Source organism: Danio rerio, chromosome 10 (genome assembly GCF_052040795.2).
Source record: "Danio rerio strain M-AB ecotype USA chromosome 10, GRCz13ab, whole genome shotgun sequence".
NCBI lineage: Eukaryota > Metazoa > Chordata > Actinopteri > Cypriniformes > Danionidae > Danio > Danio rerio.
This window is the reverse complement of record NC_141030.1, coordinates 44162386-44185129: the sequence shown is the minus strand read 5'-3', so window position 1 is coordinate 44185129 and position 22744 is coordinate 44162386. Positions and strand designations below refer to the sequence as shown.

General features: G+C 36.7%; 1 protein-coding gene across 11 annotated transcripts in view; it reads right to left on the bottom strand.

Annotated features, from left to right (window-relative positions):
* The window catches only part of git2b (G protein-coupled receptor kinase interacting ArfGAP 2b), a 35337-nt gene that overhangs the window by 6323 nt on the left and 6270 nt on the right, over positions 1–22744 (bottom strand). For 6 of the 11 annotated variants that reach the window (XR_015500503.1, XR_015500501.1, XR_015500502.1 and 3 more), the window contains exons 3-18: positions 22432–22544; positions 22240–22345; positions 22006–22092; positions 19763–19893; positions 17032–17126; positions 16900–16945; positions 16660–16711; positions 16466–16538; positions 16278–16375; positions 16081–16192; positions 14239–14381; positions 12270–12422; positions 11779–11988; positions 9002–9084; positions 5266–5454; positions 1704–1767 (exon numbers count right to left, since the gene is read on the bottom strand). Coding sequence is in view for 2 of the 11 variants with exons in the window: in NM_001362634.1 (NP_001349563.1) it covers positions 1704–1767; positions 5266–5454; positions 9002–9084; positions 11779–11988; positions 12270–12422; positions 14239–14381; positions 16081–16192; positions 16278–16375; positions 16466–16538; positions 16660–16711; positions 16900–16945; positions 17032–17126; positions 19763–19893; positions 22006–22092; positions 22240–22345; positions 22432–22544 (1755 nt within the window). In the remaining 9 variants the exon portion in view is untranslated. Of the gene's footprint in view, positions 1–1703; positions 1768–5265; positions 5455–9001; positions 9085–11512; positions 11603–11778; positions 11989–12269; positions 12423–14238; positions 14382–16080; positions 16193–16277; positions 16376–16465; positions 16539–16659; positions 16712–16899; positions 16946–17031; positions 17127–19762; positions 19894–22005; positions 22093–22239; positions 22346–22431; positions 22545–22744 lie in introns of all 11 variants that reach the window. The other 5 variants (XR_015500499.1, XR_015500496.1, XR_015500497.1 and 2 more) reach the window with 1 other exon arrangement.

The window sequence follows — 22744 nt, the reverse complement described above, 5'->3', positions numbered from 1 at the left end:
GCTTTAGAAAAATGAATCAAAACTTTATTATTATTTTTTTTTTTGCGAGATGCTAATGGTCTAATCCAGGCATGTCTAAACTCGATCCTGGAGGGCCGGTGTCCTGCAAAGTTTAGTTCCAACCCCAATTAGACACATCTGGGCTAGCTAATCAAGCTCTTAGGCTTTTTAGAAACATCCTTGCTGGTGTGTTGAAGCAAGTTGGAGCTAAAATCTGCAGGACACCGGCCCTCCATGACCGAGTTTGGACACCCCTGGTCTTATCCCATTCAATAATCTATGCTAAGCTAAGCTAAAGTGCTCATGCCAGACTCGTAGATTGGCTAAATGTATTCACAAATGACAAAACTAAACTCTTTACCTCTAGGAAAGGCCAAATTAACTTTTTTTTTATTAAATAAATAAAGTTGAGTGTAACTATAAAGATGCCACAAAGTGCATTGGGTTAAATTTTTTTCTGGATCTACATAGCAGTTAAGTGGCTCAGGTAGGTGTAACAATTATCCAGAAATGCTCATCAATAACTAGAGTTGGGTACCGTTTGGGGTTATTTGGATACCTGTGCTAAATCGATAGTTTTAAAATGGTACCGGTGCCAAAACGGTGCCTGAACCGATACTTTCGACCCACAAAATTATGGTGGATGACTCTTAAAAAGATTTTTATTTAAAAAAAATAAAGTATAAATTCATATTTTATGTATTTGAATTGAATTAATGTATTTCTTTTGATCACTTGTTTGTTAGCATGAATGCAAGATTTGCATTATGCTATTAACATTACATTAGCTTACTACTAACCTGTGGAAAGGCTGTCATCAAAATCAGGGAACACCTTTTTTATGGGCTAGTTGGGGGTTGTGACTACATTTACAAGGACATCATTGATCTAATGATTTGCCTTAATCTGAATTAGACAATAATATGATTAAGGTGTGATCTCGTTTAACATGATCCACTAACGTCATTACATCACCAGGCTATCCACATTTCCATGTTTAATTTTTTAATTTTTCAACTTTACCAGCAGTTTGGCAGTTCCACTTTCATTCAGGAACATTTCATACATGCCCCCGGGACAAACTGAGGTATTTGATGTGAGTATTAAGTACTGGTGGAAGAGTGTTGTTTTAATGGAGTTTTAGACCACACGCCAAATAGAAAGAAGAAACCTCCGTATTTCACAACACGGGTCTCTGTGGTCCTTTAAGGTAATCAAAAATAAAAAAAAATATCTGTTTATATGATAGACTCTTGATCAGATCATGTCTTAATCAATTTAAAATAAAGCGCTGGTGTCCATGTAAATGTACTAAGTGAAAGTGCCATATTGGTACAGAGTTTCGGTACCCAACCCTAATAATAATCATAAGAATAACCCCTAGAATAAAAAGCTCAGTATTTGGATTTCAGTTTATTTGGAATCTCATTAGGAAACAATTTGTCTAATCAAATGCTGCCTGGGGCTTGAACAATAGTAATGATCTTGTGTGAATCTGTTTTTGTTCAATTGGCCTGTTTTCCACCTTGTTTTTTAGATATTACACTCACAGGATTTACATGAGAACGAGGAAACAATGGTGTTTGAGGTTCACGGTATCCCACTTCCATGCATTGATGTCTTGCTTTTCAACTATGCCAAGGTTTATCTAGATTTACATTCTATGGCACTTTTAATTTCTACAATTGTTGGCCCATTCTTACCTTCGGGAATAACGTAGCCATTTCCGTCACTGCTAGAAGAATTCTCTCTGAACACGTGACGAAGCTTGCACAAAGAAAAGAAAGAAAAAACATTCATATTACTGTTTTTTCTCTAAACAGGTGACCAAAAAATGTCATGAACTATTTTAAATGATGAAAGCTTAGATACTGTTGAAGTCAGAATTATTAGCCCCCCCTTGTGTGCCCCCCCCCCAATTTCTATTAAAATTGAAATAAGATTTTGTTTTAACACATTTCTAAACATGATTGTTTTAATCAGAATTATTAGCCCCCCTGTATATTTTCCCCCAATTTCTGTGTAATGGAGAGATTTTTACATTTACATTTACATTTAGTCATTTAGCAGACGCTTTTATCCAAAGCGACTTACAAATGAGGACAAGGAAGCAATTTACACAACTAAGAGCAACAATGAATAAGTGCTGTAGGCAAGTTTCAGGTCTGTAAAGTCTAAGAAGGGAAGTATTAGTATTTTTTTATTTTTTATTTTTTGGGTACAGTTAGTGTGATATTCAGAGAGGCAATTGCAGATTGTATTTTTCTAACACATTTCTAAGCATAATAGTTTAAATAACTCATTTCTAATTATTATTATTATTATGGAAAGAATAAAAGCAAAAAAAAAAAAAAAAAAACTTACTAAAAATACTGCCCACTCAACAATTCACACATTACTGTCTGGCTTGTTTCTGTCCTCCACTTATAAGCTAAAAAGGAAATAATGGCCCAGCATTCCTGACCATTATCACCAATAAGGCTTAGTAAAACAGGCATCAGTATACTGTAAACCGATAGGTTCAAATATTTTCCAGCTATTAAAGAAATAATTTGTTCTTAATTATAGTTTTGTAACTATACATTTTTAAAATTAAAAATGGTAATATATACATCAGTGTAAACCTATAATTGGTGGAAAAACATATTCTGTAATTGTGTATCTGGGTCTCCACTTTTGACGTGACCTCTTTTAGCTTTAACAAACGTATCCCTTAGGTTTTTCCAAACTTTTTAACAAAAACTGCCTTCCTTTTCCACTGCTGTTGCAATTTCTAGCTAAGAATTATTGGTCATCTGGTTCTCTCTATAATCACGCATGTATGGATCATGAAGCTGTCTGTACAGTCGTCGCTGTTTCAGACAAAATCTCTTCAAAGTGATTCATCTCAAATGAAACGTGGCGCCACACGAACTGTTCGCTCGAGTCTCAAAAAATTTTGTGCACTCCGCCAGCCAAAGTTATGTCACTCGCACCCAAAGCGAACCTTCGCAAACTCTATGATGACGTCACATTCGCCGCGCACAATGAATAACAGAAAGCTGATTGGCTATTGCATGTTGGTCTCATTTGTAGTTGTACTGAAGTCATTGCGTTTGGGAACAGAGATGAGGTTCTCAAGGTGAATGCGTACCTTGGCTTTAAGGGTCAAACAACAAAAAATAAGGTCAAGAATCTTGGTGTGACTCTGGAGTCAGATCTGAGCTTCAACAGTCATGTCAAAGCAGTTAGTAAATCAGCATACTATCATCTCAAAAACAAAGCAAGAATTAGATGCTTTGTTTCCAGTGAAGACTTAGAGAAACTTGTTTATGCTTTTATCAGCAGCAGGGTGGATTACTGTAATGGTCCCCTCACTGGCCTTCCCAAAAAGACAGTTAGACAGTTGCAGCTCATCCAGAAGGCTGCAGCTAGGATTCTCACCAGAAGCAGGAAATCAGAGCACATCACTCCTGTCCTCAGGTCTCTACACTGGCTGCCAGTTACATTCAGAATAGATTTTAAAGTATTATTACTAGTCTATAAATCACTAAATGGCCTAGGACCTCAATACATTACAGATATGCTCACTGAATACAAACCTAACAGATCACTCAGATCTTTAGGATCATATAAACTAAAAAATTCCAAGAGCTCAGTCAAAGCAGGGTGAATCAGCTTTCAGCCACTATGCCCCTCGCTGCTGGAATCAGCTTCCAGAAATGATCAGATGTGCACCAACATTGGGCATGTTCAAATCAAGACTGAAAACACATCTGTTTAGCTGTGCCTTTACTGAATGAGCACTGTGCTGCGTCCGACAGATCGCACTATTATGTTTTTCGTTTTCTTTTTCATTCTTTTATAACCTATTTTAACACATTTTAATTTTTTTATCTGTTTTTAATCATTTTTATTGTCTGCATTTTATGTCCTAAACTTGTCTTTTTCATTCCTGTTTATGTAAAGCACTTTGAATTTGTTACCGTGTATGAAATGTGCTATATAAATAAACTTGCCTTGCCTTGTAACACCGCAAATTACATTTGGACTAGTGAAATAAAGAACTACAACACCACGAAAACCAAGCAACAACAATAACAAAAATTATTTATCTGAGCAATTGATGTAGCGTTACATGGACATCGTAAAAATAAGACCTGTGCCAAAATATTTAAGACCTAGAATAGAGAATTTAAGACTTTTTAAGGCCAAAAATTCAGATTTTTCAATTTGAGATGTTTTAAGATTCCGCAGAAACACTGTGTAATTATGATTTGTTCTGTAAACAATCAATAAACAAAATTGCTTAAGGGGGCTAATAATATTAGTAATTGGCTAATAAAATTGGCTAAAAATTTGTAAAATGGTTTAAAAAAATTAAAAACTGCTTTTATTCTAGCTGAAATAAACCAAAAGACTTTCTCCAGAAAAAAAAAAAAAAATCATATGAAATATTGTGAAAATTTCCTTGCTCTGTCGGTGCAATAGCCTAGTGGTTATCGCGCCGACATATGGTGCAATAGCACCAGAATCTCGGCTTGAGGACATTTCTTTACCCAACACCCCTCTCTCTCTCACCCACTTCGCTTCCTGTCTCAAAACTGTCCTATCTAATAAAGGCCAAAATAAATCTTTAAAAGAAAATTTAAAAAAATTCCTTGCTCTGTTAAACATCATTTAGGAAATATTTGATAAAGAAAACAAAATTCACAATAGGGCTAATAATATTGACTTCAATTACATCCTTCTTAAACATCCTTGAAAAAAACTTGATAAACACTACAACCCTACTTGGCTTCAAATACTGAAAAAAACGATAAAATTAAAATATGGTAAAATCATTTAATCATGTTATTCAATTTATAACATTTACAAATACAAATATAAAACAAGCCCCTTTTGATAATGAATGGTTTTGGTAATATCACCACACAGTAAGTGACTTGTTATGCACTGTAAAAGGCCAGCTGAAGTGCACATCTGAGCGAGCGAAATCCTAACCTATGGTATCGTTCTCCCATGAATGCATAATGATTGTCACTGATCTGAGACTCAATACCAAGAACAAAGGCTCAGTGTTCGGAATATTGGATCCCAAATGCTCATGTGAATACTAAACATACCGCATGCAGGAAATTCAGCAAGAAACCAGCCATTTTTCAATTAGTCGTGCTGACAATCCTATCACTTGCTTAACAGAGAGTAGAGACACAGTGTCGCCAGAGCGGAGTGCCACTGGAGTCTCGGCCTGCTGCCAGACAATGGCCAGGCTAATTTTATTACCTGGCATGTTTATTCTCCTGCGCAGCTCTCAGTAATTCCTGGATGTTCTTGGTGATCAGCTCCGTCTTGCTGATTACGTCTTCTGTACATGGTAAAGTCGAGTCGCTCTCACCCTCAGAATGGTTTTCTGACAGCACTGTACTGTCGCCCAGCCACCCGCTCGCCCTCGAGAAATTACTTTGAATTGTCCTGTGGGAAAGTGGAACACATACAGTATATACAGTTAAAGTCAGAATTACCTGAATTAATAGCCCCGCATGTATACCCCCCCCCCCCCAATTTAGTTTCACTGAAAGATTTTTTCAACACATTTTTAAATATAATAGTTAATAACTAATTTCTAATAACTCATAATAATACAGTACATAATATTTGACTAGATATTTTTCAAGATACTAGTATTCAGCTTAAAGAGCCAATATTATAGGTTTTTGAAAATGACCTATGTAGTGTGACAGCTCAAAGTGAAATGAAATGTCCAGCTAGGGCTTAAATCTGAAAGTGCTCAATGTTTAAAACTATTGATTAATTTATAAAAGAGTCGACTCATAGTGCTTCAAATGAATCGTCTTGAGTCTTTAGCCATTTCGGTGTGACGTCTATATGAAACTTAAGCCCCACCCAATTGTTGCGCGCGCAAACCCGGGAAAATTGAAACCCCTGACCCCGCCCACAAAGACTGTAGCAAAGAAAAAGAGGAAGACAAGCACTGTAGCAGACACGGTTGAATCAAGTGGTGAAGACGCGGTGCTCAGCTGAATATTATTGGAAGTGTGAGGGGAAAGTTATTGTTATTTTCTCTAGAGAAGATGAAACTGAAGAGGTTGAGGTTTATTTTTGTTAAAATACCTCAGCATTATAGCGCAGCCTTGTGCTGTTCCCGTCATTTTTTTTTTGACGAATGCTTTTGTAATCTACACACTTACAACGGGTGATTCGTCAGCCGATTGTTAAAGGAAGGATCAGAAAAAACTATTGATGTATGTGACCTTGTCAGTACACAGCTCATTGATCAATTTCTTTCTCCATTTCACAAGTGTAAGTAAGTGTGATTAAAATGGTTGCCTCCTTGTTTTCTCCAGCTTCCAAATTATGTATTTAATTGTGTTTTCTTACTTGTAAGTGCTTGTACTGTATCTGGTTAACTCTTTATATTCTCATATCGCATCTAATGCACGTTGAAAACGTGACGCGTGATGCTTTGTTTACATATTTAAATGCGTTTGTGAGCTTGCGTTCCACTGCCGTTTGTCGTTGCTTTGGCCACCATCAGCCTACACATGTGCAGCGGTCAAGTGTCAGAATAGTTCAGCTTTTGCCATTGTGGATTAATACTGAATGTGTGTCATGGTTAAGAGTAGGGCAATATTGCTGGTGTTTTAAACACTGCTTTGGGGGGGGTTGGTTCGGGTGTGTGTCTGAATAACTCTGTTGAGACCAGGTACTGTGGTGTTAGTTAGTTAACTACTATAAAGCGGGTTTCGGGAGGCCGCTCCAACCGGATTCTATACCAAAGTTGGCGACCAAGGGGTTTCACAGACCGTACTAAAATGGGGGGAGGGGGGAGAAATTACAGGAGTTTTCCAGGATAAATAACAAAACAGGAGGGTGGTGGGAGATGGGTCTGAAATATGGGAGACTTCCGGGAAAAACAGGAGTGTTGGCAGGTATGCTCACACACACACACACACACACACACACACACACACACACACACACACACACACACACACACACACACACACACACACACACACACACACACACACACACACACACACACACACACACACACACACACACACACACAAACACACACAAACACACACACACACACACACTGACTACTTCAATATTGTTGAGAAGCCGTGCTGGGCATTTTACTCTGTCTTACGCTAAACGATGTCGACCAATCGCAGCAGGCTGTCTGTCATCAGTCCAATCAGCACAGATTAGCTTCGTGCTAATGAGGGGTTTGGGAACAAATTAATCGCTGAACGATTCATATGGGGTTATGGAGATAATAAGGTAAAAATAAATGCATATTATAAGAAAATGACAGTGTTTTTTGACATATCAGCCTGTTGTTGGAGACCCCCCAAAATTAAAATATGGCCCTTTTTAATGTATAATAGGGGCTCTTTTAGAGTAACATTTAAAGGCTTAACTAGGTTCATTATGCAAGTCATTGTATAATATTGGTTTGTTCTGTAGACAATCGAAAAAAAGGGGGCTAATAATATTGACCTTAAAATGGTTTAAAAATTAAAAACTGCTTTTACTCTAGCCAAAATAAATCAAGTAAGACTTTCTCCTGAAGAAAAAAAAACATTATAGGAAATTCCTTTCTCTGTTAAACCTAATTCGAGAAATATTTGATAAAGAAAAGAAAAAAATACTTCACAGGAGGGCTAATCATTGTGACTTCAACTGTATATATACTGATTTTCAATAATTCAGTATATTGTGATCATGAACATGCATGAATATTTTATCTTTAGTTATCATTAGTTAATGCCTAATGTATAAACATTGTATAAAAGTTGTATTAATTTTATTTAATGGAGTTAATAGCTAATAAAATCCAGCTCTATTTTCACTAGCTTTAACTATGATAAATGTGACTTGCTCTCACTGTTGATTATAATGCATTAACGTTTACTAATGAGACTGTATTGTAAAGTGTTATCTATTGTACTGTTTAGAATACCATCAAGTCATATTTAATACTTTTTAAGACCTTTTTAAGAACTTTGAAGAATGAAATTTCAGACTAATACAGAGCTAAAAGCTAAACATTTTATTTTTTCTAATGGCGCAGCTGGTCTAGCGGATAAGATTTGACCAATCAAAAAATAACCCAATTACTTATTTCTTAACTTCATATTTTAAATGTGTCTAACAAGTCTAATAAATAATTAAATAAACCAAATGTATGCACATGCAACAGTCTGTCCAGGTCAGTGTCCTCACCCTATATGCTCTACAAATACATGGAGAATTTTTGGTAATGGAAATGATCTGGTAAGGAAGCTAACTAAATGATATTGGTAATAAAGCTCCTATAATATTGGTTGTAAATACAGTTTTGTTAAATGTTTTGAGATGGATTGTTGATGATTGGATGAGTTTTTGCCTGATTGAGTAGCTTGACATGGACAGAGACATTTTAAGACCTGCGGACACCCTGATTTTATCATCCTTTTGGTATTTAATTTGTCTGAAACATTTTCTTTACTCTAAACATGCAGATACAATAAACCAATACACTAAGTACACTGTAAAAAACGCTCAAAATTCTTAAATTAAGAAGTATTTTCTAGACAAGCAAAAATATGATCTTGTTTTCAGAAATAATAGGGCAAAATTAAGTGAGTTTTTCCTTAAAATAAGCAAAATAATCTTGTTTTTCATTTTGACAAGTTTATTTAGCTCACCCCAATGGCAGATTATTTAACTTGTTTTAAGGAAAAACTAACTTAACTTGTTTGAAATTTTAATATTTCTTAAAACAAGACAATATTTTTGCTTGTCTAGAAAATGCTACTTGATTTAAGAATCATTCGATATTTGGACTAGAAACAAGACAAAAAAATCTAAGTGAGAAGAATAATCTCTTTTGCAGCTTAGTTCAGATTCTTATAATACTGTATATTGTAATAACAGCTTCCCCAATCAAATGGCAACAATGAAATTTAAAACTGGCAAAAGCAGAAAAAGAACTGCAAATACAAACCCAGATTCGTTCATCTCAGCATGGTTCAGTGTATTATCATAGTCACTTGCAGGCATGCCGCTCTGGCCGTCTAAACTGGATCCCTGTAACAGGAGTACAGTCATAATGAGAGGAAACAAAGGATGAAACCTGTTACTGGCAACGGTGCTTGCGCAAAGCCTGAAGACACAGCAAACCATCATGCTTTTGGTGTAGAATCAAAAAAACATCAGCATAACAGAGCTGTAAAGTAAAGCCAGAAACATACTCTGCACAGATGCTTGGCTAACTTATTATAAACACTTAACAGCTGCGGATTATCAAGTTATGAGTGTCACCTTATTTATCTTCCCGCTCATTATTATTCAGGTAGACAGCTATAAACAAAAGTTCACCCAAGAATAAAAACAAGACATTATTTAATTGCTGTGGTCTGGCTATAATGTTATGAACAATGTTTCTTTTCACACTACAAAATTGGGAATTTTGTCAGAGTGGTTTTCCAACAAACTGCACTGTCTTTTTTCCCTTTCTTTCTTTCTTTCTTTCTTTCTTTCTTTCTTTCTTTCTTTCTTTCTTTCTTTCTTTCTTATCTATTTTATCACAATTTAAAACAGGTTAATTATTTATATTATTTGTTGTTTTTATTTATATTATACTTATTGATTATTTATATTCTTTGTTGTTCTTCATCTCTTATGTTTATTGTGTGATCCATTTTAAACTTAAAAAAATTTATGTGAAGCATTTTGAATTAGCATTGTGTATGAAATGTGCTACAGTTAAAGTCATAATTATTAAACCCCCCTAAATTATTAGCCCCCGTTTATTTTTTCCCCAATTCCTGTTTAACAGAGAGTTTTTTCAACACATTTCTAATCATAATAGTTTTAATAACTCATTTCTAATAACTGATTTATTTTATCATTGCCATGATGACAGTAAATAATATTTGACTAGATATTTTTCAAGACACTTCTAGACAGCTCAAAGTGACATTTAAAGGCTTAAATAGGTTAATTAGGTTAGCTAGGCAAGTTATTGTATAATGATGGTTTGTTCTGTGGACTATCAGAAAAAATATAGCTTAAAGAGGCTAATAATTTTGACCTTAAAATGTTTTTTTTATTATTATTATTATTATTAAAAACTGCTTTTATTCTAAACAAATAAGACGTTCTCCAGAGGAAAAAATATTATCAGACATACTCTGAAAATTTTCTTGCTCCGTTAAACATAATTTGGGAAATATTTATAAAAGAAAAGAAAAAAAATCTGAGGGGGTTTAATAATTCTGGTTTCAGTATATAAATAAACTTGCCTTGCTTTCTAGCAAGCACAAGATCCAATGACCAACGCCATAATAATAAAAAAAAAATGATTACAGTTTGATTTATTACTTTCACCAAATCCCAAAATGCTTAAAATATGAAAGGCATTTCACATGGGTTTATTATGAGGGTGACATTTTGCATCTTACTATTTTTGTATCTCATAAAAAACCTAAATGCTGCTAAATAAATATAAAATAGGCAACATCAAAGTGGGTAAATGGTGGCTACATTTTCATTTAGAACCCTCCATTATTCATCTAAACCAGGGTGCCGAAACGTGTTCTTATAAAGGGCCAAAAACCAAACTTGACTGAGGGCTGTGGGCCAAAGCTAAATGTACCGAACTGTATGACATTAAATTTTTCCATGGGTAATTTCCTAATTTATTTGCTAATATTTAAAAATAACTAAAAAAAAATAAGTTGTTTTTGGCCATATATATTAATGGTGCAGTATTATTTTTAGCATTTTTAATGAACATATTACAGTAAACATAAGCAATCCCATTTATAGACCATTTTGAGGGATGTAAACAAAAACAATGGTCCCAACGTATTTCCTGTTTGACATTTTTTATTTCTATAGTTTAGAGAATCTAAAAAGGTCCGCATATTGATAATGTTATAATAGCTGTTTTAACATTAAGTTATGATTGAATTGCCTCACTAGTTATGAAATAGTTTTATAACAAGCAGGAAATGTTCACAGGCCCTTGACATCACCCCATTGAAATGATCTTTAACACAATGGAGTTCAATGCTGTATGCACTAGTAGAGCTCCTCATGCCTTTGCCTTGATTTGCTCGCGATGTCTTGTGCATCTGTCAACTGACAGTATTTACATTTTAAAAGTCTGATTTGTTTACAACATTTAAGTGAAACATTTAATTTTAGAACCACAAGTGTGAAACTTTACAATGACGGACGATGTCAAAGTCTTGCATCTAAAAGCATGTAGAGTATGTTTCAAGTCTGAGATATCAGAGAGCCAGTGACGGCCTCACACATCCAGGAGAGTGGTCAGTAATGTTAATGGCTGGAGTCTCTGCCTGTGCACGTGGCTTAAAGTTAGTAGTCCAGCTGAGGAACGTGTGTTTGTGCATAGGTTGAACAGATCTGAGGGTCATGCACTGAGTAAATAGTGGACAGAAAGAAGAGAAGCCCTTCCAGCAGCCTGTTCACTGAGCAGGTACTTCACCCTTTGGGTTATCTCATCCCAGGACCAGGACAGAGTTGAGGGGAACGTGGGAAGGGAGGAGAAGGCAGTCACCGAGGGACCCTTCCCAATCTAGAAAGGGTTCAGATTACGTTTTAAACGTCCAAAGGGATATAAAATGAGTATTAAAAAAAGAGAGAGGGGCTATCAAAGCATACCTGACGTGATGATTCATTGGATTACCAGTTGAGTTAAAACCAAAGGAAATGATAATGAAATGGGAGTGCTGGAGTTTGGTTTGTACTTACATTAGATGGCAGTGGCTGTAGAGTCAGGTTTGTGTCAGGGTGGACCGTCTCTCCTCTAGGGTGGTACTGCCTCAATCCTGATCCAGTCTCATACATGGACATGGCCCTACAGCCGCGAGGAGCTGCCCTGTGTGGGACGTCCTGCGGCCTTACCAAACTATTAGGAGTTTGCCATTTCAGATTGCTGTTCTCATTCTGAAGGGAGTTCAACTGAAACCGAAAACAGCAAGCAAGTTACTATAAGAAATAAAAATAACAAAAAATAATAATTATTAAATGAAGGGTTTGAAAGGAATGAGATAAAGACACCGATAGCACTGTCTGTCAGACGTAGCACAGTGCTCATTGAGTTTTATAGATGTGCTTGAATGTGCGTAATATGTTGGAGCACGTCTGATCATTTCTCGAAGTTTATTCCAGCAGCGGGTGGCGTAGTAGCTGAAGGTGGATTCACCTAATAGATGCTAAACAAGTGTGATCTGACCACTCACCTTGCTCTGCATGAGTCTCAGCTCCTCGCTAAGATGGCAGTTGACCTTGAGGAGCTGCTGGATCTTTGCTTCGGAGGCGTTGAGGGCAGTTTTGACCTCCATGAACTCCTGCACGGTGATGGGACTGTCTGACAAGTCTGAAGACTCAGAGCTCTGAGAGAAGAGATCATGGTTAGATTTGATCACACGGATATACATATTAAAAGTGGGTGTGCACGGTGCAAATTCTGATGGTTGGAAGATTGCGTGTCATGGAAAATTAATGTGAAAATCATTCAGACACAGTGTTACGATTTTATGACCTGGCAAATTCCGAAGCAAATATCATGAAATTTTGTGGACAGAGAAAGACGCCATTGGTTTGAGCATTTCTCTTTTTCATAACAGCTTTATTATAGTATAATAATAATAAAAATGTTTGCTACACAGTTGCCTGGGTCACCCCATGTGTTTGAATTATAAAGCTTAGTCCATCATAAATATCATCCCTTACACCACTTATCCATTTATTTCCTGCTTTTTTATAAGTTTCTTTATTAATATGGTAATGAGTTAAATTTTTATTTAATTGCAGTTTAATATTAGGTGTTTTTGTATCTTACAGAACCCAATGTTGGGGTCTAGGAGTAATAAAAAGTTGATATAATAAAGACTTATGTCTTTATTTATCACCACAAAATAATGCCGCAAATATTACCACAAATTTTTAGGCCGCAGAAATCTGAAAAAGTCCAATGAAATCTGGGACTGATAAATGCTTTCATTACATCTAGATTGGACTACTGTTTTGCCTTGTTTTCTGAACTTCCATCTAAAGCAGGGGTCTCAAACTCAATTTACCTGGGGGCCGCAGGAGGCAAAGTCTGGGTGAGGCTGGGCCGCATAAGGGATTTCACTAAAAAAAAGTCCTCAAATGACATTATTAACAGTTTTAATTATTTCTTCTGAACATGAAGTGTCCTGAACATTAATAGAACATTGAGTGAGGATTATGAACAGTTCTTCTGAACATGGCATCTTTTGCCTACTCCTTGCTGCCAGAGACTTGACAGCGCTTCTTCTCACAAATCTGAACCACATTTGGCTTTAGAGCGGAAGCAGTTGCGACCCTCAGTATGGCTTGGGGGAACTCACTCAAAACTTCCATTCCCTCACCCAGGCCCGTGCAGAGACCGTCCAAAGGGCATGTGCAGAGTGGATGCGCGCGTACTGAAGAGCGGTGTTATTGCGCGCGTACTGATCAGCTGTGTTGTCGCGCACGTACTCAAGGGCGGGACCGAAGGTTGTGCCGCGTCGCGGGGGCACTTTTGATCATTTTGGAAGGGCACTTTCTATCCAAGACTAAAAAGGGTATGTGCTCTGCACAAGTTGAGCCCTATGTGTGCACGTGCCTGCCCTCACCTGAAAAAAAGGCGTATATATGTATAAATAAAACACCCCCACCCCACTCCAGTCACATCAGTCTGTACCAGTCTGTATCTACCTATAATATATATAAGATGCAGGCTGTAGCTAGGTAGGTGGCAGGCTGCAGATAGGTAGCTAAGTGGCAGGCAGGGGCGGGAACAGCTTACCTTGGTTCTGGCCGGCGCGAGTCACAGCGTCTAACAAAGGGGCGGGGTGCGTGGTGACGTCACCGGCATCCCCGCCCCTTTGTTTAGACGGCGGGCGGGGAATGCCAGTGACCGATGTGTACGGATAGAATCAGCGGAGCGGGAAGCGCTCTCTCTCCCCGCTCCGCTGATTCTGTCAGTGTACAGCGGTCGGCGCGGGCCACAAAATATTGCACTGAGGGCCGCAAATGGCCTGCGGGCCGTGAGTTTGAGACCCCTGATCTAAATCTTTAAACAGGTTACGGTAGATTCAGAGCTTGAATGCTTACTCATACTTCTCCATAGGAACACATCACACCTGTGCTTTACAGTTACACTGGCTTGTGTACGGCCGCCTTTAGTAGAACTCCATGTACCTTGGTTCGCTCATCTTTTCCCGATGTTGGTTCTTGCTCTGTATCCTCATCGGATGCCACACTGTCATAATCAGGCTGGTCCAGCTCTGGACTTTCACTGCCACGACGGTTTCCAATGTCCTTCAGAATTAACTCCACATTATCTAGGATGAAATAAAAGGTGGACATTGAACTTTGTGCATTTTTCAGTTAAAGGAATAGTTCATCCTAAAATGTAGATTCTGTCATCATTTACGCGCTCTTCACTTGCTACTAATTCTTTATTAGTTTCTTTCTTCTGTTAAACACAAATTAATATAGTTTGAAGAAAGATGGAAACTTTTAACTGTTAACTTTTATGTCCCGTTTCCACTGAGTGGTACAGTACGGTTCAGTACGCTTTTATGGCCGTTTCCAATGTCAAAAGGTACCAAAAAGCTAAGCGTACTGTACTAATTTTTAGGTACCCTTTCCAAACTTGTGTGTGCGTCTAATTTGAAAATACAAACTTCTTGAGCCGATAAGGATAAGATGTGCATGATTATTGAAGTGCTTCTGACATGCGATCCTTTCAGAAATGGACAAACACCAGAGTAACTCGCAAAAAAAAAAACGAGAAGCCTGAAAAAACAAAAGAGCAAATGATTCTTTCAGCAACCTAAAACATGAACAAACTGCCATGCTAAACTATTATCATCACCTTTTGGACTATTATGAACTAGGAATGACGGAAATACTCTCTGAGGTTACATGTGCTGGTGAAGATTAAAGGTACAGATGAGAGATTGCACTGACTGTGGGCTTTATATTGCGGGTTGTTTTTAACTGAAATAAGGACTAAATGTATGTTGTGTGTAGTTTATCTGTAATAGGTAACATAATAGAGATGTATGTGTTCATATATGTTGCATTTATTTATTTATTTATTTTTTTATATAATTGCAGACGTTACAGTTACAGATGTTATTATTGATCTGATCTAATCAAATTATGTTGAAAGGTTAGTAATGAACAACAATACACAAGTATTTGTGTTTAAAGTAGTAAAAATAGTAAAAGAGTGAGTAGTGAGTAGTAAATATTGGCAGTGCAATTGTAGGTAAAGCACAAAGACAACCAAATGAAAGTTATTCAATGAGAATTAAACAGAAAGCACACATTATTATTGAAGATTGTTCCCATCCCTTATATCAAATTTCAGCTCTTGCCATAAAAAGACATTTCAGGCAACCTTAAGTAAAGAAAAATGTGTATCAAATGTCCTTTGTGCCGAGTGCCATTATAATTTTAAATACTGGGTTCTAATTATGTAAAGGTTTTTAAATAGATTTTTTAAAAATGTTTTTTAGTGTGCTATATGTGAAAACAATGAGTGTATTTTTGATAACTGTTTTTTTCTGTGATGTGTGTAATGTGAACGTTGATCTGTTTCTGTGGTGAAGCCAAAGATTAATTTCCACTCGTGGACAATAAAAGAAAGTAAAGTAAAAACGTAAAGCATCTGTTTTGTGTGAAGTGCTTCTCTGGACCTGCAGCTTTACTTTGACATTACCTCAAGCGAGAAGGACGTCGACTATAACTTTCTGTCATACACCAAGCCCACACGCCATACCATTGACACCCTTTGGGTAGTAGAAACGCAAGCCTGAAAAATGACTTGTACTGACCCATACCGTACCACTTAGCGAAAACGGCCTATTATAGTATTTGTTTTTCCTACTATGGACGTCAATGGTTAGAGTTTTTCAGCTTTTTTCTAAATATGTCCTTTGAAGGTTTAAAATCAATTATGGATAATTAAATTGTCATTTTTGGGTGAACTATTCCTTTAACAATAAGAGAGTAATCGAAGATGTACCTCACCTTTAACATTATCAGGAGAATTCCCCAGCTGACGCCGTTTGGCATCAGTTAATATGTCAATAACCAACGTCGCAAACTCATGTGCATTAAACCTGGCCAGCTTCTGACGTCCCTGCAACACAAATATCACAAACCTTTATTATTATCAAACCAATCCAACTGTTTTTAAAGGATATATTCAGGTATTGTTAGTGTACCTGATTCCTAGTGGAAGAATATTCAGGGTTGACAGGGAGGAAAGGAACCACCGTGGTGTCAGTTACCAAAGTACTGTGGTTCTGTGTTGCAAGCCAAACTACAACAGCAAAAATACGACTCCATTTAACATTGAAAAAATATATAAGAATCATAAGATGACAAAAGCATTTGACAGATCTATGCTTACCTGCATCTGTTTCTCTTCGGTCAACTTCATCGTAAACGTCCATGGCTAGCTCTTCAAACTGATGATTGCTGAGCTAAGAGCACCAAAAAAGGTCAACATAAAAATATGGGAAAATCTCCAGTGCCAAAAAGCTTAAATAAACATGCAAAAATCAGCTATCCATAATAAAAACAATAAGCTACTGTACAACTTACAGACTGAAGCTTCTTCTTTGCTGCTTTGGCCAGTTCTGACAAGTCAAGACCGCTGTTTGTAAGATCAAAAGAGCGGTTATCATCAGATCATAACTTGCTCCAGCAACACAAGCAAGTGCCAATCTCATACTTACACATTTCTTTTCCAAATAAAGGCAGCAAAGAAAACAAATTACGCAATTAAGCTTTTTTTATTGAATACAGATTAGTGGACACATATGAAACAAAAGCTTATCCTACCTGTCTGCGATTTGAGGAATTATGAAGTGCTGACCATTTTTATGATCTGAAAAAGAAAACGATTAGTTTCACAATCTCAAATCTTTAAGGTGCATGCTGTGTTTTGTAAACGAAGACATACTAATGACTGACCTGGCTTTCTTCCACACAGGTAGAACGCTAGTCTGTCTGTCAGCTCAAACTGGATCTCCACCAGTCTGTCTGCGAGGTCCTGGTGCCCGGCTTGCCTACAGTCGGACAGGATAGATAGAGTTTTTTTTCTACAAATCAATTTGCTGGTACTTGGGCTGGATTAGACCAAGATGGTGGCAAACTGTCTTAAAGGGATAGTTCAACAAATAAAATATACATTTCCTGTTAATTTACGCACCCACATCATTCAATTTGTATAGTTGAAGTCAGAATTATTAGCTCCCTTTGAATTTTTTTCTTCTTTTTTAAATATTTCCCAAATGATGTTTAAAAGAGCAAGGAAATTTCCACAGTATGTCTGATAATATTTTTTCTCCTGGATAAAGTCTGATTTGTTTTATTTCAGCTAGAATAAAAGCAGTTTTTAATCTTTTTAACACCATTTTAGGGACAAAATTATTAGTCCCTTTTTTCCCGATAGTCTACAGAACAAACCATCGTTATACAATAACTTGCCTAATTGCCCTAACCTGCCTAGTTAATCTAATAAACCTAGTTAAGCTTTTAAATGTCACGTTAAGCTGTATAGAAGTGCCTTGAAAAATATCTAGTAAAATAATATTTACTGTCATCATGACAAAGATAAAATTCATCAGTTATTAGAAATGAGTTAATAAAACTATTTTGATTAGAAATGTGTTGAAAAAATCTGCTCTCCATTAAACAAATTGTGGAAAAAATAAACAAGCAATCTAATAATTCAAGGGGGCTAATAATTCTGACTTCAACTGTAGGTGCCCTTCTTTCTTTAGCAGAACATTAAAGATTTTTGGTAACACTGTAGAATAACTATGCGCTATAACTAGTTTATAGTTCATAAATAAACAGTTAGTTAATGAGTTAACAATGACTTGTTAAATAAAAGTTAATAGTTTAATTATTAATAACTGTGCCTTATAGATAGCCAATGGATAACTTACAAGGTGTTAGCTAACAAGTTATAAACGGTTTAAGTGTATTTTAATGATTTATAACAATACCTTATAAATTAGTAATAGATCATGAACAAGCTGTTGGTAAATTACTTACTAAAGACTTGTTAAGTATCAGTTAACAGTTTATGTATGTTATTGGGGAGTTATTCTAAAGTTGCAACTATTCTTCATTTATTAACTTACTAAATGAGTAAACTTTAGAATAACGTCCCAATAACATGCATAAGCTGATAACTAACGCTTAACGAATATATTAATTCACACTTTACAGATCAGTGGTTTATAGTTTCTTTACCATCTAATAACATCAGTGAAACTTTTGTAGAACTTTTCTAATAAAAGAAATTTGTATTTATTTTGTTTTCATGTTTAGCACAAAAAGAGCCCAAACCTCATGGGTAGGCCCACACGGAATCTGTGCGCGCAGAATTCCGCAGATTTTCCGAAGAATTCCGCAGATTTCTGCCCTTCATTAATTTTGTTTATTTACTTGAGTAAATGTGTAAATCTGAATTTATTCAGTTTTTATTCAGTAATTTATTACTTTTTATTTCATATATTAAGGTTTTAGTTATGATACTCCGCTGAAATAATTCTGCAGAAATCCACAGATTTTTACCAAAACTCTCAGAAATAGCAAAAACAACCGCAGATTGCGTTTGGCCCTGCTCATGGGTTTGTATTCTGTTGTATACTGCTGTTCTGCCATGTGATGGCTCAGTATGCATGGTTCTATACATTAAACACAATGTTCAACATGTCATCTGTGGAGTTTCTTTGGAAAAATAAAGCACACAGAAAAGCCTATGAGTAGAACAAGGATGAGGTACAAACATTTTATATTTTAAATATCACATCAAATTTCTGTAGCTTGAACTTGTTCCATCCATTTGTTGTTCTACGAAGTTTCACTGGTATTAGTAGATGGTTAACAAACTATGAACAACTAATCTGTAAAGTGTGAATTAATATATTAGTTAAGTGTTAGTTATTAGCTTATATATGTTATTGGGACATTATTCTAAAGTTGCAACTATTCCTCACTTACTAACAGTTAATTTCCACCATGTGTACATTCAACATTTTAGCATTCCCAAGCGCCCCTTATTATGTGATCACTATGCACCTTTGCAACCAATACGCACCCCACACTGAGACACACACTTCTATCTGACTGTCAAAGTGAAACTATGAGAATTTTGACACAAAAGTGTGAACTTAGTGGAGACAAGTAAAGGTTTTGAGTATCATTAGAGTTGTGGTGGAATTTTCTTGACCTACCATAATTCTCTATATTATAATGAATATAGATCAGGCGTTCTCAAACTCGGATCTGGAGGGCGGTGTCCTGCAGATTTTAGCTCCAACTTGCCTCAACACATCTGCAAGTTTGTTTCTAGCAAGCCTAGTAAAAGCTTGATTAGCTGGCCTAGGTGTGTCTGATTGGGGTTGCAGTTTAAATCTGCAGGACACCAGACCTCCAGGACCGAAATCGAAATGCTATCAATTAAACCTAATATTGTTATCTTGTTTGTTGATGCGCTTACAAATTAATATCACAACTGCAATCATTATCATGCAGTGATATTTAGATAAACACCAGTTCAAGCATACTTCATCCTATGCTCATTCTAACCGCATTATTTTAGGCTTCATTGCCTAATGAATGCTTTTGGACTCAAAATCCTGCAGACTCTGACAGAACATAATATATTATTAATATGCATCTCCCTCACCTGGCGTAGTCAATAGGAGTCTTTCCAGAGCTGTCCGGTGCTCCGGGATCTGCTCCATACACAGTGAGCAGCTCGGCCTGGAGTAGCTGGCCCGCTTTAGCTGCCACATGTAGAGGAGTGTTTCCTTTCTCCTGAAGATGACAGAGAGCATTCGTAATTCAGTCAATGACAACACAGTTCAACTTTTTTCAACTTAATAATGGAACAACATCAATTTGTACAGCGACGCAAAACACATTAATAACACATTTGATCAAAGCAGATGCTAAAATGACTAGTTATGAGCAATATTTTAGAATCCTTTAGACACTTTTCTGACTTACTTTTGCTCACAAATCTGACAAATTTCATAATTGAGAGGAAAAAAAGTTATAATTGAGATTATTATTCAGATTTTCTTTAATTATTAATTTTTTTCTCTCCACAGAATTGACTAACAAATCTAATTTTGGCAGGATCATAGGTCAGACTAACCAATGCTCAGATTGATCTTTTTTTGAGCTTCAGTCTATAGTACCGTGCACACCGAGACGTTTTTTGCTCACGTTTTCCGTTGACGTTTAACGCCTCCTGATTATATAAAGGGCGTCAATGTGATGGTGCACACCAACGCGCAAAACGTCAGGCACAAAAGCGTAATTTAAAAAAACCGCCTCATGCTTGTTTTTTTGTTTTGACGCGCCGCGTCAAAACCTTCTCCACCAATCAGATTGGCATTTTTGTTCACATACACGGAGCTGCTGAAGTTGCAGTAAACAGCACTTGAAGGCGCTCAAGCGCAAAACTGTCAATGCGAGCACACATTGAAGAAGATGCCCAGAGGCGATATGAACATGGAGCTGCTTGTTGCACTTGTGAACAATCATTTTTTTCATCGCTAGAGCTGGAGCTGCTACTTGAACCATCCATGCTTGTCACCAGTAACTTTAACAACAAGCGTGTGAACTTCCTCTCTTTCTCTTCCTCCGTGTTATGAGCGGGTGTCAGAAGCTTAAAGTTTTGTTGCACTATCTAACGTCAAGGAGTGATTTTGCATACTTTTCTGCTTGACGCCAGTGAAAATCGCTTGGGTTTGAATGCGGAAAAACGTCTCGTAAAACTCTGACAATAAACGCAAACGAAAAGCGCCCCGGTGTGTACTTGCCTTTAGTATAGTTACTGTTTTATCCTTGTATGGCAGTAGACATTAGATGGCTGCTATATGAAGATTCGAAACGTTTATGATGATAATACATTTTTATTTAATGCCATGTCAGCAACAAAAGCTATTTTCAAGTCGAGAACATTTCATTAATAAATATACAATTAAAAACAGCAAACAAATTAATAAATATATTAGATACGATTTTTACGTTAATACATGATAAAATTCTACGATTTTCTAAAAGTTTATGAAGCTTTTGTTTTGAATCAGTGGTTCGTAGCGAATAATAAATTGGCATGGTAAATGTGACTTTATTATTTGATTACGGTTTTGAAACTTTTAAATTAATTCAATGTTTCTCCATTGAAGGGAGATCGGTGTAATACAAAGGTAGCTCGTTATTCGCAGGAGTTACGATCTAAAAATAACCCACAACGTAGTCAGCTTTATTTTTTACTATTATTAAAGATGTTTTAAGGCTGTAAAACCCCTCACTGCAAACTTAATACACTTTCCTCACACATGCATGACCATTTTCACACTTTTCTGTCTTTTTTAAACACTCTCAAAGTTCAAACCTTCATAGAAAAATAGGTCTAGAATTATAGAATGAAACCAAAGATCAAAACCATTTGATCTTCATTTATTTATTCTGTAATAGCGCCCTACAACCGCGTAACTTCTACCTTTAGCACAGGGCTGGCCAACCCTGTTCCTGGAGAGCCACATTCCTGCAGATTTCAGTTGCTAGTGCTACCCATATCAAACACACCTGCCTGTAATTATCACGTAGTGTTCAGGTCCTAATTAATTGGTTCAGGTGTGTTTGATATGGGTCGCAACTGAAATCGACAGGAAGGTGGCTTTCCAGGAACAGGGTTGGCCACCCCTGCTTTGGCATGTCCAGAAGTTCAACTTTTTGTGCGATGGTTAGCATCTTCCTCTGCCTTTTGGGTGCTACCGCATGTGCCTTTGACAGTGCAGACCGTTTTGTTGTATTGTCTTGTTTGAAGTTTTGAAAACCTATGCTTCTCCCATCACTAGTAGACATTACTAATATTTGGAAAAATTAAATATAATTAAGGTCTCTGAAACTTACTGGATGGAAAAAGTTGGCCTGAGCTCCCAACGACAACAGCCTTAGACACGTTTCCAAATTGCCAGTTCTCACACTAGAGTGAAGTTGCTAAAAACAAGAACAAATTTAGGATTTATTAAGTGGCTTTGGTCTGGACTTCTGAAGATCACATCAGACACAGATCTCGACTGAATCTCAGTTTCATGTCAAATGTTCAAGTCTAATCAACTGATTTGTGTCAAGTTCCATCCTTACCTTGCTGAGGTCTTTGGCAGTGACGCTGTCGTCTTCTCGACACGGCATGCGATGAACAAACGCCAACATTTGATATTTAGCCTTGATGAAATCTGTTTTGTTGGGGCTGAGAAAGAAGGCTCAAGTTAAAGTAAGGATGTTTATGTTAAAACATTCACTTTTCCTGCAAATGTCCTGATATACGGGACTCACTGCACTCTGTCCTGAGGATTGGCTTTGCGTTTTCCACTCATGATGGAAGACGGATCCAAGAGACTGTGTTCCCAGATTGAATTTGCTCCATTATTGTACAGAGACTTCACCATCTGTGGAAAAACAACCAAACACTTCTCCTCAATGCTCACTTTTAGACAGAATAAACACATCAAATGCTGCAATAAGGCTCTGACTTTTGCAAGACTTGAGAAGTGTCTAGGCGAATGTTGTGCAACTGACCAAGTATCTAAATTTAGCCCAAGGCTTTGTGCTTCAAAGTATGGCATGTTTAGTTCTTGATTCAGATACT